General features: G+C 37.5%; 1 protein-coding gene across 1 annotated transcript in view; it reads right to left on the reverse strand.

The window, feature by feature from the left end:
* Window positions 1-339: 339 nt before the first annotated feature.
* Myh4 (myosin heavy chain 4) overlaps window positions 340-15,400 on the reverse strand; it is a 25,148-nt gene continuing 10,087 nt past the window's right edge. Inside the window, exons 15-40 of the mRNA XM_004645167.3 lie at window positions 15,127-15,297; window positions 13,548-13,857; window positions 12,689-12,759; window positions 11,953-12,040; window positions 11,753-11,870; window positions 11,522-11,645; window positions 11,295-11,431; window positions 10,911-11,166; window positions 9,545-9,787; window positions 9,052-9,228; window positions 8,724-8,869; window positions 8,371-8,461; window positions 7,896-8,285; window positions 7,317-7,443; window positions 6,665-6,783; window positions 6,354-6,550; window positions 5,181-5,364; window positions 4,936-5,101; window positions 4,712-4,836; window positions 4,145-4,453; window positions 3,425-3,628; window positions 2,006-2,131; window positions 1,749-1,919; window positions 1,558-1,662; window positions 1,375-1,470; window positions 340-601 (exon numbers count right to left, since the gene is read on the reverse strand). Coding sequence (XP_004645224.1) covers window positions 449-601; window positions 1,375-1,470; window positions 1,558-1,662; window positions 1,749-1,919; window positions 2,006-2,131; window positions 3,425-3,628; window positions 4,145-4,453; window positions 4,712-4,836; window positions 4,936-5,101; window positions 5,181-5,364; window positions 6,354-6,550; window positions 6,665-6,783; window positions 7,317-7,443; window positions 7,896-8,285; window positions 8,371-8,461; window positions 8,724-8,869; window positions 9,052-9,228; window positions 9,545-9,787; window positions 10,911-11,166; window positions 11,295-11,431; window positions 11,522-11,645; window positions 11,753-11,870; window positions 11,953-12,040; window positions 12,689-12,759; window positions 13,548-13,857; window positions 15,127-15,297 — 4,404 coding nt within the window. The 3' untranslated portion in view covers window positions 340-448. The remainder of the gene's footprint in view (window positions 602-1,374; window positions 1,471-1,557; window positions 1,663-1,748; window positions 1,920-2,005; window positions 2,132-3,424; window positions 3,629-4,144; window positions 4,454-4,711; window positions 4,837-4,935; window positions 5,102-5,180; window positions 5,365-6,353; window positions 6,551-6,664; window positions 6,784-7,316; window positions 7,444-7,895; window positions 8,286-8,370; window positions 8,462-8,723; window positions 8,870-9,051; window positions 9,229-9,544; window positions 9,788-10,910; window positions 11,167-11,294; window positions 11,432-11,521; window positions 11,646-11,752; window positions 11,871-11,952; window positions 12,041-12,688; window positions 12,760-13,547; window positions 13,858-15,126; window positions 15,298-15,400) is intronic.

The raw sequence follows: 15,400 nt of genomic DNA on the forward strand, positions 1-15,400 counted from the left end.
TTATACTTCTGTCACAGTATATACACTGCACAATAACTGTTTGAATTGCTGTCTGTCTTAGAGGGTTAAATTCAAAGACAGGAAAGACTCTTGTTTCCTTGGGACCTATTTCTGTACTGGACACATACTTGGCATTCAATAAAATTAGTTGAATGCAATTGAGGGTGTATTTATTACTGATCCATCCTGTCCAAGTACGGTATATCACTGACCTTCTATTAAATTTGGTTTATTGTCCTCATTCATCTTCATTTTCTGTGCATAGTAGAAACCCAATAAATGCTGAATAAGTGAATTAATTCTAATAGCATAATAAAACATAATTAATAGACAAATACATTTTGATTGCAAAATTTTCTGCAGATTTTATTTCCTTCATATACAGGATAGTGACAAAGAACTTCACATTTTGTGCATTTCTTTGGTCACCTTGTAGCAGTAGAATGAATTACTCTTCACTTATGACTTTCGTGTGAACCTCCCGGCTCTTCACCCGTAGTTTGTTGACCTGGGACTCAGCAATGTCAGCCCGTTCCTCGGCTTCCTCCAGCTCGTGTTGGATCTTGCGGAACTTGGCAAGGTTGACATTGGATTGTTCCTCCTGAGAAGAGAAGTGCATTTACGCATTTGAGAGAACAAGAACATTTGACATTTTCTGATTATTTTTGCCTTCATTACTAAAAGTGGCTAGAGGATTTGCTTCATGAATTCCAATACGAAATGTTTTGTTACATAGTGACATACATACTTGAAGGCAGGGCATCCTACCAACTTGCCTATATAAGTGTGTTCACAATCCCCCTCTCCCACCCAGACTTTTTTGCTTGATTCTTTTTCTTGGAAAAATGAAGATGCTATAGTGGCAACAGAGATCAGAGGAATAAAGATCAAATTTAACCAAATGTCCATAAAGCAAATTTTTAAAAAATAGAATCAGTGGTGGTATTGGGTGCAGAAAATCTTAAAGAAGATTTCAGAATTAACAGTATGAAATAGATAATTGAAAAAAACAAGCAGTCCAGAGGTAGATTCATTGTCAAGATTAAATAAGGCTTAGAATTTATGCCCTCAATTTATACCCCTCTGACTCTTAGAGATTAGAGTATTCTAGGGAAGGAAATGTGGTATAGTCAAGAAGTATTTGTATGTGTAAGTGTTTGGAAAATTATATAAAGGGCTCACAACAGAAATGAACCACAACCTCTAAAGCTCCAGTAATTTGTGGCAAGTTTTCTCATTCCAAATAAATATTTAACTTACTACCTAATTTTGTGTTCACTGTTAAAGAAAACTCCTTAAGTTCTAGAAAACTCAGGGTCCCACCAAATCTAGATATGCTCCTAAGCTTTTCTTTTTCACTGAAGAAATACTCACTGCTTCTTCAGCTTGTCTCTTGTAAGCTTTAACTTTACTTTGTAATTTGTCCACCAAGTCCTGCAGCCTGAGAACATTCTTGCGGTCCTCCTCAGTCTGAAAGAAGCAGCAAATAGTGCCATTTGTGGAAATGTCTTATTAGTTGAAATCTGAAATCCTGAAAAATATGCAAAGGCCAATCACCTGGTAAGTGAGTTCCTTCACTCTTCTCTCATGTTTACGAAGACCTTTGACAGCCTCAATATTGCGCTTCTGCTCGTTTTCAACTTCGTTTTCAAGTTCCCTCACCTGGAAAAAAACAAAAGCATCCCACAGTTTGGTTTTAAATGGCCACATGAACAGGTCACAAATCCAGTGAAAGCATGGGCACCCACCCTGGCCTCCAGCTTCTGGATCTGCTTCTTGCCACCCTTCAGTGCCAGCTGCTCGGCCTCATCCAGGCGGTGCTGCAGGTCCTTCACCGTCTGCTCCAGGTTCTTCTTCATCCGCTCCAGGTGGGCGCTGGTGTCCTGCTCCTTCTTCAGCTCCTCAGCCATCATGGCAGCCTGGTGAGAAGAGAACAGAGTCAGGTAGGGACTGAGAGAGCACAACAAGCTACAGGCTCGCCACTGCTGGATTCCCCTCTGCTCACGTCAGTGATGGCCTTCTTGGCCTTCTCTTCTGCATTGCGGGCTTCCTGGACGATGTCCTCCATCTCTCCCTGGATCTGGGAAATGTCTGATTCCAGCTTCTTCTTGGTGTTGATGAGGCTGGTGTTCTGTTGAAAATTAACAGAAAGGAGGAAAATTTAATTATCACAATTATGACCATTCACATTGTTTGAATTAGCATATGTAGACATTAAATTATTGATTGTGACTGATATTTAGGCTAAATCTAAATCAAAACTTAATTTTACATTCATATTTTTTCTGTTTTATCCATATATCTGTTCATAAAACTCATAGATTCTTGCAGATAGAATTTAAGTTCTAATGTGAAATGAATTCAACCATTATCTGTGGCTATTTCTAACCATACAATAGGACCACTCACATTTAAAGATGTATACTATGTAGTGCTACATAGTGGATGGAAAAGTGGATTAAATTTTAGCATTTTTTATATTGATTATCTCTGTAATATAAGTGCACAAGTAACATTATTGGTATAAGAAATGAACCGAGAATCCTCTTTGTTTTTGCAAAGTGGATAGTACTTGAAATATTTAGTCAATTCTATCTACTCAAATGAGTAGGAGGAACGATGTATATTAGTGTAATTTTAAAATTATTTGTAGTATATCATCTAACATTGCCATAATGGCTTCTTCTATATACTGTAACAATAATATATGTCAGTTGTAGAAAAATATGCAAATTAGAAAAAGACAAAAGTAATTATTACACTCCCACTAACCAGAGATAGCCATTCATAACTCTTAATTATCCTTTTGGATGATTCTTGTGCATTTATAACAGAAATCATGCATCCTATATTACTTTAAAGTTGTTTCTTCTCTTATACATTGTGAACATTTTTCTTGACAGTATATGTATACTACAGTTCTGCATATTGGTCCTTGAAAGGATATACCACAGTTTATTTAACAAATCTACTCTAGACAATTATGCACTACCTCTGATGATGGCCTCCAGGTATTTGACCCTAAAGGCTTTGTTTAATGTTCTATATGATTAACTTTATGTAGCTCTGTAATACATAAATATTATCTAGTGGCTTATTGTAATTCTCTACTTTATTTCCCTGTTTATAGCTTAGTGTTTCAAAAGAAGACAGTTACCAATGTTGTATATATGGTTATTCCTAGGTGGTTTTCTGTGCTTCATTATATATGCTTAAATTCCAGATTATTTCTAATAAATATGAGTATGCCAGCCTACAAATACACTTGTAAACCAGCTATGTGTCAGTACACACTCACACTACTGCATTTTCCAGAACTCTAGGAAGGAATGCCTGCCAAGATCACTCCCTGTTTTATAAACATGTGTATCCTTTGAAGTTGTTTTTAGCCTCAGGGAGTACATGTATCAAACCTAAACCTCACCTGAGTATGCAGGAGTTGCACACGCTCACTGGCATCCAGAAGCTCTTGCTCTGCCACTCTCCTGCTCCTTTCAGTCTGTTCCAGCGATGCCCTGAGCTCTTCGATTTCAGCCTGCATTAGGTTAGCTCTGCGCTCAACCATTGCCAGTTGCTCTTTAAGGTCATCTTGACCTCTGATGGCATCATCCAGGTGTAGCTGAGTGTCCTACAAAGAAAGAGAAGAAGACTCTTTACACATGTTCCACTTGAAGTTTAGGGACATGTACACATTTTGTTCTCAATAACTTATAGCCTGGTTAGATAGCCATCTACAAGTACCTTTAATCACAAGTTTTTGGAAACTTCTGGTAGTGCTTCTACTCAAAAGAATACAATATTGTACTGTTTTATTCTTGTATTATAAATATTCTGGTTAAATCTATAAAATTTGGATTAGGAAAGTATTCCTAGAGATCAGCTGGCTCAGCATTATTTTACATATTAAGTGAAGTTCAGATAAATGCAGTGGAATGCAGCTAAACTCTATCACTGTCTCTTTCTCTCTACCTGTCATCACTTTGCTTTCTCTGTTTTGGGTCTTCTAGACAGAATTATGCTCATTTGCAGTAATGTACATAAATTTTAACTGATTATTAGATAATTTATGAGCTATAATTCTCATAAAGTAATGAAAGTTGAGTTATACAATGGCATTTAGAAGAACATGTTTACTCCAGTGTACCTTGAGTATTCCTTGTGTGTTTCTAAGATTCCTTATTGCCTCAGCAGCCTGGCGGTTGGCATGGTTCAGCTGGATTTCCATTTCATTGAGATCTCCCTCCATTTTCTTCTTGATCCTCAGGGCATCATTTCTGCTCCGGATCTCAGCATCCAGTGTGCTCTGCATCGACTCCACAACTCTGAGATGATTTCTCTTCAGCTGATCAATTTCTTCATCTTTTTCAGCAATTTTTCGGTCAATCTCAGATTTCACTTGATTCAACTCAAGTTGGATGCGAAGAATTTTGCCTTCCTCATGCTCAAGAGATGCCTTTAAAAAAAGGAGCATGTAGGTTACCTAAAGAGCCTTTGACTTCCCATGTTTTGATGCTTTCTCTAAGATGCATTTTAAAAACTCATAAAATTTCATAATCCTAATTTAGGGTATTAATTTTGCATTCCCAAAGTATAACTGAATATTATTCATAGAATTTTATCTGCTACCTAATGCTTGCAACTTAATAGATCTCAGGAGCTATGATTTTTTGAATCTATTTATAATGTATAGGTGAACAAACAAAACGTGTACCTCAGCTTCCTCTAGAGCAGCCTGCAATTCACTCTTTTCTTGATCAATTTGTTTCTTTATTTTCTCCAGTTCATGGATATGCTTTCCACCTTCTGCAATCTGCTCAGTCAGGTCAGAAATCTCCTCTGTAATTTAATAAAATAGAAAAGTTCAGTTGAAGGGTATGAAAAATTGAAGAGATCTTTCTCTACAATTTTTGAAATGGAATGATTCCAACGACTCACGCTGCAAGTTCTTATTTTCTCTCTTGAGTGTTTCAAGTTGATCCAGGGATTCCTCATAGGCATTCTTCACCTTGAACAGCTCAGTACTGAGAGAACGGGACTCCTTCTGGGAGGCCTCAAGTTCAGCTTGGGTTTCCTCGTACTTTTGTTTCCACTCTGCCAGAACCTGTAGGTACAGCAGTAGTTAGCCCCTGGAAACAAGAACAATGCTAGTTTTCCCCTAGGAAACTGTCATTATGAATCACCTTGTCAAAATTCCTTTGCTTCTTATCAAGAGCCGCACAGGCAGCATTTGATCTTTCCACATCAATCATGAGGTCCTCCACTTCATTTTGGAGCCTCTGCTTTGTCTTTTCAAGAGAAGCACATTTGGAATTCACAGCTTCAACATGTTCCTCTGCATCCTGCAGACGCTGAGCCAACTTCTTCCTAAGAAATTGGTCAGTGTGAGTGACCAAGAGTAGAATCAACGTTACCATAATGAAATTAAAAAATCTACTCACTAGGAAGCCACACTTTTCACAAGAATTTTTAGCCCTTATATCTACAATTTTTTCTAAAATAGTTTAATAGGCACTTTTCCTTTTGTAGGATTCTGTTCTTCATAGTGTTTCTTACCTCGTGTTATTAAGCATAATTAGGAAGGTGGGGCACAAGAGTTAGCATTTAAACTGAGTGAGCAAACAAAATGTGATCAGACAGTGGAATGTATGAATGGAGGCATTATATTAGATAGAATTCTTAGTTATTTTCTAGTGTGGTCTTCTTTGCTATATATGACATAATCAAGGTTGTACAGCTAGTCATTAATCCTCTAGATTAGATATCCATAGAAAATATTATAATTTTTTTCCTTTCATATGTAACTGCCATGAATTTTATTCCTCAAACTTCATGTGTAATTTTGAATCAGTCCCTTGATATTTTCCCAAACATTTAACACTCTAACTAAGAAAGAATTGATTATTGTTTTTTTGTTTTGTTTTTTTGAAGAACTGGGGATTGAACTCAGGCCCTTGTGCTTGCCAGGCAAGCACTTACTCTATTGAGCCATCTCCCCAGCCCCAAATTGATTATTGTTAACCATAATATTAATAATGTACCAGATAACCTCAGTTTCTCCTTTTTCCTTCTGTTAAAGGGAATTGGTCTTACTTAATTTATGAAGTATAGGCTGAATGACACATTTTGATGGAAAGAAATACAAGATGTCTCTGTATTAAGATGTGGAAAGGTCAATTCTTGTCCAGTTCTCCAGTTGGCATATACTGAGCTATAAGAAGAATATGGTCAAATTGACCACCTCCAATAAAATAGACTGAAATTCTTCACCTCCCTGTGCCTGAAATAATCTCATTCTTTACTTTTTTTTCACTGCTTTTACTTTTGTTGCTTTCTGCTCTATCTCAAGCCCATACTTAGCCTCCTCCAGCTCCTCTGTGCGCTGGATGGCATCGGTCTCATATTTGGTCCTCCACTGGGAAACCTCACTGTTGGCCTTGGACATGGCTCTTTGCAGCTCAGCCTTGGCTTCCTGCTCCTCTTCATACTGCTCTCTTAGCAGGTCACAGTCATGTCGGGCTGACTGTAGAGCATGGGCCAGGGCGTTTTTAGCCTAGACCGATAGAAAACGTATAATATAAGTAAATGTTCTAATCATCCATTGTCTCTGTGTGGAGTTCAGTAGTATGCCCTGTTGCACACTTCAAGTGATTGAAAGATGTCTCACCTTTGTCTCCTCTTCTAGCTGCCTCTTTAATTCCTCAATCTGTTGCGTAAATGCTTGCTTGCCTCGGGATAACTGAGAAACCATAGCATCTTTTTCATCCAGCTGTCTTGAAAACTCACCTGTAGAAAAAAAAAACCCACAAGTGACTTAGTTCTACTGTTTAGGTGAAGAAAATTTGAAGGATATCATATGAGAACCCTCTTATTTCATCTGTTAGAAGGAAGTTTCAGTGTATTGAGCGGGTTGTTCTAATTACTTCAAAAGTGTATGAGACTTTTAGGCTTTGTGTTTTTGTTTGTTTTGTTTTTGTTTTTTTGATTTTGCATTTTTAGGCAGAGTCTTACTGTGTAGCCCAGGCTGACCTTGAACATGCAATGATTCTCCTGCCTCCACCTCCTGAGTGCTGAGATACCCAGTGGCTTTGGTATTTTTGTGAGTAATGCCAAGCCAACAAAAAATCTCCAGAGTATAGACAGCTTGATTATTTCCTCCTACTATAACTTATGATCATTGTTTTTTATCACTTCATAGTAGAAAGATGCAGGAGTAACTATGAAAGAATAAATGCCTGAAAAATGATCTGTGTTTTGTGGATGGAGGCGCCTCTTTCATTCCTCATCACTCCGAAGGCCACAGACACTCAGTGACTGACCTGATTCTGTGTGTAAACGTGCCTTCTGGGCTGACAACTCATTTATTAAACGTTGCTGCTCCTCTTCCTTCGTTTTCACTTCACTAAGCTGGTCTTCTAGGGTGCGGCACATTTTTTCAAAGTTCCCCTGTGGTGGGAGATAGAAAACAGGAAAAGATGATACATTTCATCACTAGGCTGTGATTGGAGGTCTCTAACTACATGTAGAAAGGAACTGAATTTTATTTACCATTTTTATCAAAGACCTTCATGGTGCCTAGAAATAATTTAAAATATAAGCTTGGCTAAATTCATGAGGTCAAAATTAGATTATTTTCCTTTGGAAACCATGAACATCATTTATATCCTTCATATGGCTTTAGATAAGTTTTGTAATTGCATTCTTTCATGGAAATGGGAATAGTGTTTAAAGTGATTTCTACTAGTAAGATGTACAGTTTAAGTGACTTAGTTCAGTACATTGCTTTTAGGAAAAATGTGCTCTTCAGATAATATCTATTTTGGTTGTGACTTTTATAATATCAAATTTATTTTGAATTTTTATAAATGAAGATAAAAAAGGGACAAACTAAGAAAGACCTTGGCTTTGGAGACAGTCTCCATGTTACTAGCAAGGTCATCTATCTCCATCTTCAGCTCACTCTTCTCCTTCTCTAGCTTCTGCTTGACCCGCTGCAGGTTGTCAATCTGCTCCCCAAGCTCAGCCACACTATCTGCATGCTTCTTCCGAAGAGCAGCAGCCGTGGCTTCATGCTGCAGAGTGGATTCCTCCAGGTCCCTGCGCATTTTCTGGAACTCAGCCTCCCGCTTTTTGTTCATCTCAATCTGGGCAGAAGTGGCCCCACCGGCCTCTTCTAGTCTCTCACTGATCTCCTCCAGTTCCCGGGAGAGGTCAGAGCGCTGCTTCTCTGCTTTAGCCCGGGAGGCTCGCTCTGCCTCGATTTCCTCCTCCAGTTCCTCAATGCGGGCCTGTTAGTAAGATAGCAATATTAATGCAAATTCATGGCAGTTTCATTCCCTATAGTGCCCAGAAAAGGTGGAGATTATGATTTACCTGTAACTCCTTAATCTTCTTTTGTAGCTGCATTCCAAGGGCCTGTTCATCTTCAATCTTGCTTTGCAGATTGCTCATTTCAAACTCTTTCCTAGAGAGCCACACATTAGCATATACAGTTTTCTTACCAGTCTTCCTTACTGTGTGTAGCTAAACTTTCTTATTATGATAATGTTAAAGAAATGAGTGGTACATATTTCACATGTCAATAATGTGTGCTTTTCATTAAATAAAAAAGTCAAAGATACCATTATTTTCCCCACATGCCATGAAGTAATATTTTAGAGACACTTTGAACATATGTCTTCACTAGCATATAACAAGCAGGTCAGAGCTGAACTGTGCATACTTACTTTTTGAGTTTCTCATCAAGTTGCTGTTTATCATTTTCTACATCCATTGTGGATTCTTGAGCCAATTTTAGGTCTCCTTCCAGTTTCCTCTTGGCTCTTTCTAAGTCCATGCGAAGTTTCTTTTCTTGTTCCAGAGACCCTTCAAGCTAAATTTATAATGAATTTTATTTAACTTCTTAAGCACTGAGCCCTTTGCCATCAGCTAAATAGGAAAAATTTAAAAGATAGAACCTGAGAACTTTATTATTTACGAAGATTACTGAGAGTTTTGTGTCACCATTGTTTATTTTATCTATCTTGGAGGGAACATTTTGATTTCTACACTTACATCATCTACTTGCTGTTCTAGCTTGGTTTTAGCTTTGGTCAGGGTGTTGACTTTGTCCTCCTCTGCCTGCAGGTCATCCAGGGTCTGCTGGTGGGCCTCTTGGAGGGCCTTCTTCTCCTTGGTCAGCTTAGCGATGTTTTCATCTAGGCCTGCCATCTCCTCTGTGAGGTTTTTAACCTTTAGATTTGGATAGATAATAAGTATGCTAATGTTAATGACAACGTGTCATTTTGATGAAAAACAGTAATATCTTAGGACTATGTCAGCCTAAGATGGAATATGCAAACCAGAAGCCAACTTAGGCTTACATGGTTCAATGAATAAGAGATAAATGTAAGGACAAGAGGATGGAGGCGGTGAAGACCGGAGACATGACAGAATTATGACGGCATTTTCCTTTCATGTTCAGCAAGTTTAAGATGATGCTTTTATTTAAATACTTTGGTGACAAATTAATACTTCTGAATAACCTAAAATTGATCATAATTTGTACCTTATTCTCTGTGGCATGTTTTTCCTTCTCCACCTTGGCCAATGTCAGCTCAAGGTCGTCTATGTCTTTCTTCAGTTCTGAACACTCATCCTCCAGTTTCCTCTTCTTGGCCGTCAGCTCAGCATTGATCTCTTCCTCGTCCTCAGCTCTCTCAGTGAGCTCTTTGATCTTGGCTTCAAGCTGGATTTTAGTTTTAATCAACTGATCACATCGTTCCTCTGCATCTGCCAAGCCATCTGCTTCCTAAAGGAAAAATTTAAACATTTAAGTTTATCTAAACTATATCTGCAAACACACAATAATTTGTTAAATGGTGGAAACTTAAATGATTACTAGATTTGTCAACAGATATGCCAAATAAATTGCCAACTTTAAAATTGCCAACTTTAAAAACTGAAATATACAAAATGTTAATTATTTTGGTCTAGCAATTAACTATAGTAACGTATTCCCTCCAGGAGCCATGTTTGGGGGCTGGCCAAATAGCTCAGCAGATTAAAATGCCTGAAACAGGAGCAGGGGCCAGGGGTTCAATCCTTGGGCCTACCATGCCGGCCCTGCTCCCAGGGTGTGCTGTGATGGCAATTGAGACTGGGCGTGATGGTTTGTGCCTATAATCTCAGCTCTTAGGAGGTTGTAAACAGACAGATCACTAGGAGTATGATCTAGTAGTGAGACCCTGAACACCCTATAGACCCTTCCCTTAAAAAAAAAAAAAAAAAGCCATGTTTTGAAAGTCAAATAAGGGAAACTAGCCTTTTGGCAAAAATCTTCAATATAGTGACTTCTGATACTTTTGGAAAAGTCGCTTACTCAATCTAGGACTCAGTTTTCTCAATCTCAAGGGTGAATTAACATTTTTGTTCCCTGATAAAAAATAATGTAACTTCTATCTCATACACAAAAATATTTACTGAAGAGAGAATAATTTAAATGAATAATCCTTCAGAGAAGAAAATGTTTTATTTTCATTTATTTATTTATTTTTTGCAGAACTGGGGATTGAACTCAAGCCCTTGCACTTGCCAAGGAAGTGCTTATTCCACTGAGCCATCTCCCCAGCCCCAGAAAAGGAAACTGTTAAGGGATGTTTTATGACTTTGCACACTGGTGAACAAAACAATGTGTGCATGCATAATGACTGTTGCAGCATTTATTGTATTTATTGTTTCTTTAGGCCTGGGTCTTAGAATTTTTGAAGGGCAGGCAATCACAAAAAGTGAAATAAAAAAAACCCTTAAAAATAAGAAACCTTTAGTTTTAAGCCTTAAACTCAGAAGGTTTTATTTTTAAACTTTAAGAAAAAATTCTTATATAGTGATTAGGGAGTAAAGTATGGCGGAAGCATGCAATGTGTGATACTCACAGCTTGCACTTGGAGTTGCAGGTCATTTTTCTCTTGCATGAGAGCTACCATCTTTTCTTCCAGTTCTTTCCTTTTTGCCTCTGACTTAGCCAGATCGTCCTTGGCTTTCTCAAAATCTTCCTTCATGTTGGCCATCTCCTTCTCTGTCTCTGCACTCTTCAGGAGGGGCTTGATCTTGAAATATAGCTTCATCCATGGCCAGTGCTTCACGTTCATGAAGGCACGGACATTGTACTGGATGCAGAAGATGGACTCCCTGTAGGAAAAAGGAAAACAGATGTAAGTAGAGAAGATTGTGGAAAGTGACCATCACCACAAAAGTAGCGGATGCACTGAATTCACTCCTAAAAGAATGCGGAGGAAGATCTATGATCGGTTCCTTACCTCCTCTCCATCATCTTTCTGAACTCTACCCTCATCAGGTACCCTCTGCATATGGCTTGTGTGCGTGTGATGAGTTGAGCCAGCTTGTCATCTCGCATCTCCTCTAGAGTTCCCAAGAGGCCAGCTTTAAAGAACACCTTGGCAAAAAGCAAGTTAAATGTGTTATTTCCACTCATGAGAAAGTCCAGAAGGAAAAAAGTAATGACAGAATTTTGGGCAACTGGTACCTTGGTGTGACCAAATTTGTACTGGGTGTGGTCAATGTCAATAGACCCTAGCAGCTTCTCAGAAGCCTTCTTGCTGTCAATAAACTGACCCTCTGGAATAGCACTGGCATTTAGAACTTTGTATCTGTCAAATTAAAAAGAAAAGGATGATAGGTTAAATTTTGGAGAGCAAATGCCATTGAAAATCAAACCTTGCTTTATGTAAAACATGGGAACATATGAGACTCAGACCTCTGTTTGAAGTCTGCGTAAAGGATCCTGCTTGGGAACCCCTTCCTGCAGATGCGGATGCCTTCCAGCACACCATTACATCTCAGCTGGTGCAGGACCAGTTCGTGCTCCATGGCACCTGCAAAAATGGTATGATTTTCATACAATAGTCCAAAAGGATGTCACACCAGAGTCTTATTTGGATCACAGAAGTATCTTACCAGGAGTTTTAGTTTCATTGGGGATGATGCAGCGTACAAAGTGGGGGTGAGTGCTCTTCAAGTTGGTCATCAGCTTATTTAAATTCTCCTATAAAACCATATAAAATGTTTTAAAATAATCTGTAGTTACACCTATCTGCATAAGAGCTCCTGTCAGTTACCTGTAATCTCTACCAAATCATGATGACCAAGAGGAATCATACATATGGAGTACAGATAGGAAATTACTAGTGATACAAAATCAGTCAATCTCAAGCTACTATTTTCAAGTACTTATAGTCATAGAAAGTTTGTATTGAGACTTTGAGCATATGCAGTTGATATAATTAAATACAGTGGGCTCTTTAATTAAAAATTTTTATTTACACATATTTGCAGTGTATTATTACTGCATTCTTTGTAGGGAATTGGTAAATGTATATAACACATCTCAATTCTTTGTTTTCCCCTTCCCTCTACCTATAGGTTTTGTTAAAATAAGGTTTGTTTTTTTAAATGAAATTTAATATTAGATTTGTTAGATTTGGGTGGAGCTCAGGGGAAATTGTTCCTTTATCATAATGTTTGAGGTGAAGGGACACACTGTATCTTCTTTTTTGGTAAATTTTTACCCGAATTATGAGATATTTTTCAGTATATCACTAGTTTTTCACTTTTACATAGGGTATCTTTAAAAATTCATAATTTTATTTTTTAAAATAAAAGTATATCTTTGAAATTTAAGATTATACTATACCCTGAAAAGAGCAGACACTGTCTGGAAAGAAGAGCCCTTCTTCTTGCCACCTTTCTTTCCACCACCACCCTCTATAAATAGAAAATAGAAAAATTAGAAGTATTTTCACTAGCCTTTGAAATACTATCCATAGATAAGAAGATTTCCAAAAATTCTGTTAGAATTTAAATTTTTATTTGTTCCTATACTTTCCATATCTTTCTTCCCTCAATTGTAGATTAAGAAAATACAAGATTTGGCTCACAAAACAACAAAAACTTGTGAGTAAAAGGGGAAATGTGGGGAGGGCATAGGACTCCCCAACTCCAGACCAGCAATGTCTATTTCCTGGAGTATGCCCAAGAGACAGAGTGATAATGCCTTATTAGTGAATACATTTCCCACAACAGACAAAGTTGCAGGCTTGGACCCAGGTAGGTGAGCCTTTGTTCACCTGCAGGGAGATCTTACTTTATATTTGCCCGTGCCTCCATCTTTTAGCACAGTTAAGAAAATAAAGCCTTAGTTCCCCATATACATGAACCCTGAGAAAAGATTTTATTATCTCAAACTCAGCTGTATCTTTGAAGGAAGCAATACTATTACAGTGATAAAAATGAGTTATGTGATTCTGAACAAGTCACTTAATCTCTGCTTCCTCATTGATAAAATGGGACTGTGGACTAAATGATCTACAGTACTAATTTCAGCTCTGAAAATCCTAAGGCAGTGTGCCATAGTTATTAGAAATACTTCCTTTTATTAGACTTATATTGGTCAGTATTTTCATGTTAAGTTTTGGCATAGCTGTATTTGTGTCTGATAAACAGTATATTTCTATTTTTTCTTTGTAAGAACATATTAATGCATTAAAATTTACCTGCTTCAGCAGCTTGTCCCCCAGCAAAGAGAAATGCCAGAGTCTTCAACCCAGACTTCTGGTACAGCCCCACCACAGTCTCATTCAGGGGGTCCTTGTTCTTATCAAGCCAGCCAATTATGTTGTAGTCCACAGTGCCAGCATAGTGCACCAGCGAGAAGTGAGCCTCGGCCTTGCCTTTGGCAGGCTTGGGCTTCTGGAAGTTGTTGGATTTCCCGAGATGTTGTTCATAAAGCTTGTTCTTGAAGGAGGTGTCTGTTGCCTTGGGGAACATGCACTCCTCTTCCAGGATGGAGAAGATGCCCATTGGCTATGAATAGAAAAAAGGAATGATAATATTGAGTCGCTCATGCAGTTATGCTATAATAGTTTATGTCACTGATATAAACCTGAACATGCCACATTTCTGTAGAGGAACTGGAATGATATGTATCAAGGACATACATGATACGTTTACTAGAAAGACTCAGTTTAAAAGTCCATCCATGCCATCTGGAAAACTTTATGATCAGTGCATAAAATTAAATTCTAAAAAGTACTATTGCAAAACTAAATTCTTATTCCATATAGATTTTTTTTCTAATCTGCTGATAGTGTAACTTCACTCCAAATTTAGACATGACAAGAGTGTCAGAAGAAAGGATTATGTCTGATGACTTAAAGTGAATACACGCCAAGAGAAAATGCATCTCATACAATATTATTAAACCTCTTTGTTCTTTAAGCTACATGCTCCACCATGGAGTTAGTTAAGTAATGTTAATTTGGTTTTGCTTCCTAAGCTGATTGACTTCTTTCAGCAGCAAATTTGACATAGCTGTGCAGATTCCACAAATTCACAAATTATTTCCCGAAAACCACTTTGATGAGTCAGAAATTGAAGCAGTAGAAAAGAAAATTAGTACCATTCTTAGGGTTCTATAATTTTTTGTAGAGATACTATATTTAATATTTAAAAATAAACTAATTTTCCCAAATTTTAAACACCTAGTCTGTTGTTGTATTTCATATTTTTGTAAATTTTGATTTGATTGTTTGTAGTTTTGTTATATGACCATGGTATTTATTTCTTCCTTCCCACTGCTTAGGGTAGGATTCATACATATATTTCATTGATATCAGTAGGTATCCAATGAGCTCTAGTACTTTTTAAAGTGCCTAATGATTGCTGAAGGGCTACTATTCAACCTCTAAGACATTTTGAGGTCTTATATTTTTGCCTTGTTATATGTGAGGGTGATATGTGCTCAGTATACCAGTATGATTACTGCTGTTAATTTCAATACTCAGAGAATTAACTGTAATTTCATTCATTTCTCCTTACTCACAAAATCATATAGGAATAAAAGTCAAAAATGTAAATATATATATATATATATATATATATATGCTATCATTTTCTACAAACTATTGTACTTTATTCTTTAATAACATTAGGACATACTTCACAATGGATCAGAGTATACAAGTATGTCAAGAAACACTACTGCTTATTCTTTTAGAACTGGGATTGTAATTTGACATAGGAAGATGGGCAACTTATCTTTCCTGTCTTGAAGGCTTAAAAAGTCATGCTAACCTTCTCAATGAGCTCAATGCAGGCAGCCAGGTCCATCCCAAAGTCAATGAACTCCCAATCAATGCCTTCCTTCTTGTACTCCTCCTGCTCCAGCACGAACATGTGGTGGTTGAAAAACTGTTGCAGCTTCTCATTGGTGAAGTTGATACACAACTGCTCTAGGGTGTTGAACTATAAGAATGAATAAATACGGAAAATTGATCATAACTTTTCAAGCATTTAGTGGCTACATTGTAGGTATTAATCTTCTGAATTTAAGGCATATTGGCTTATG

This window comes from Octodon degus, unplaced genomic scaffold (genome assembly GCF_000260255.1).
Source record: "Octodon degus isolate 3935 unplaced genomic scaffold, OctDeg1.0 scaffold00219, whole genome shotgun sequence".
NCBI classification, from domain to species: Eukaryota; Metazoa; Chordata; class Mammalia; order Rodentia; family Octodontidae; genus Octodon; species Octodon degus.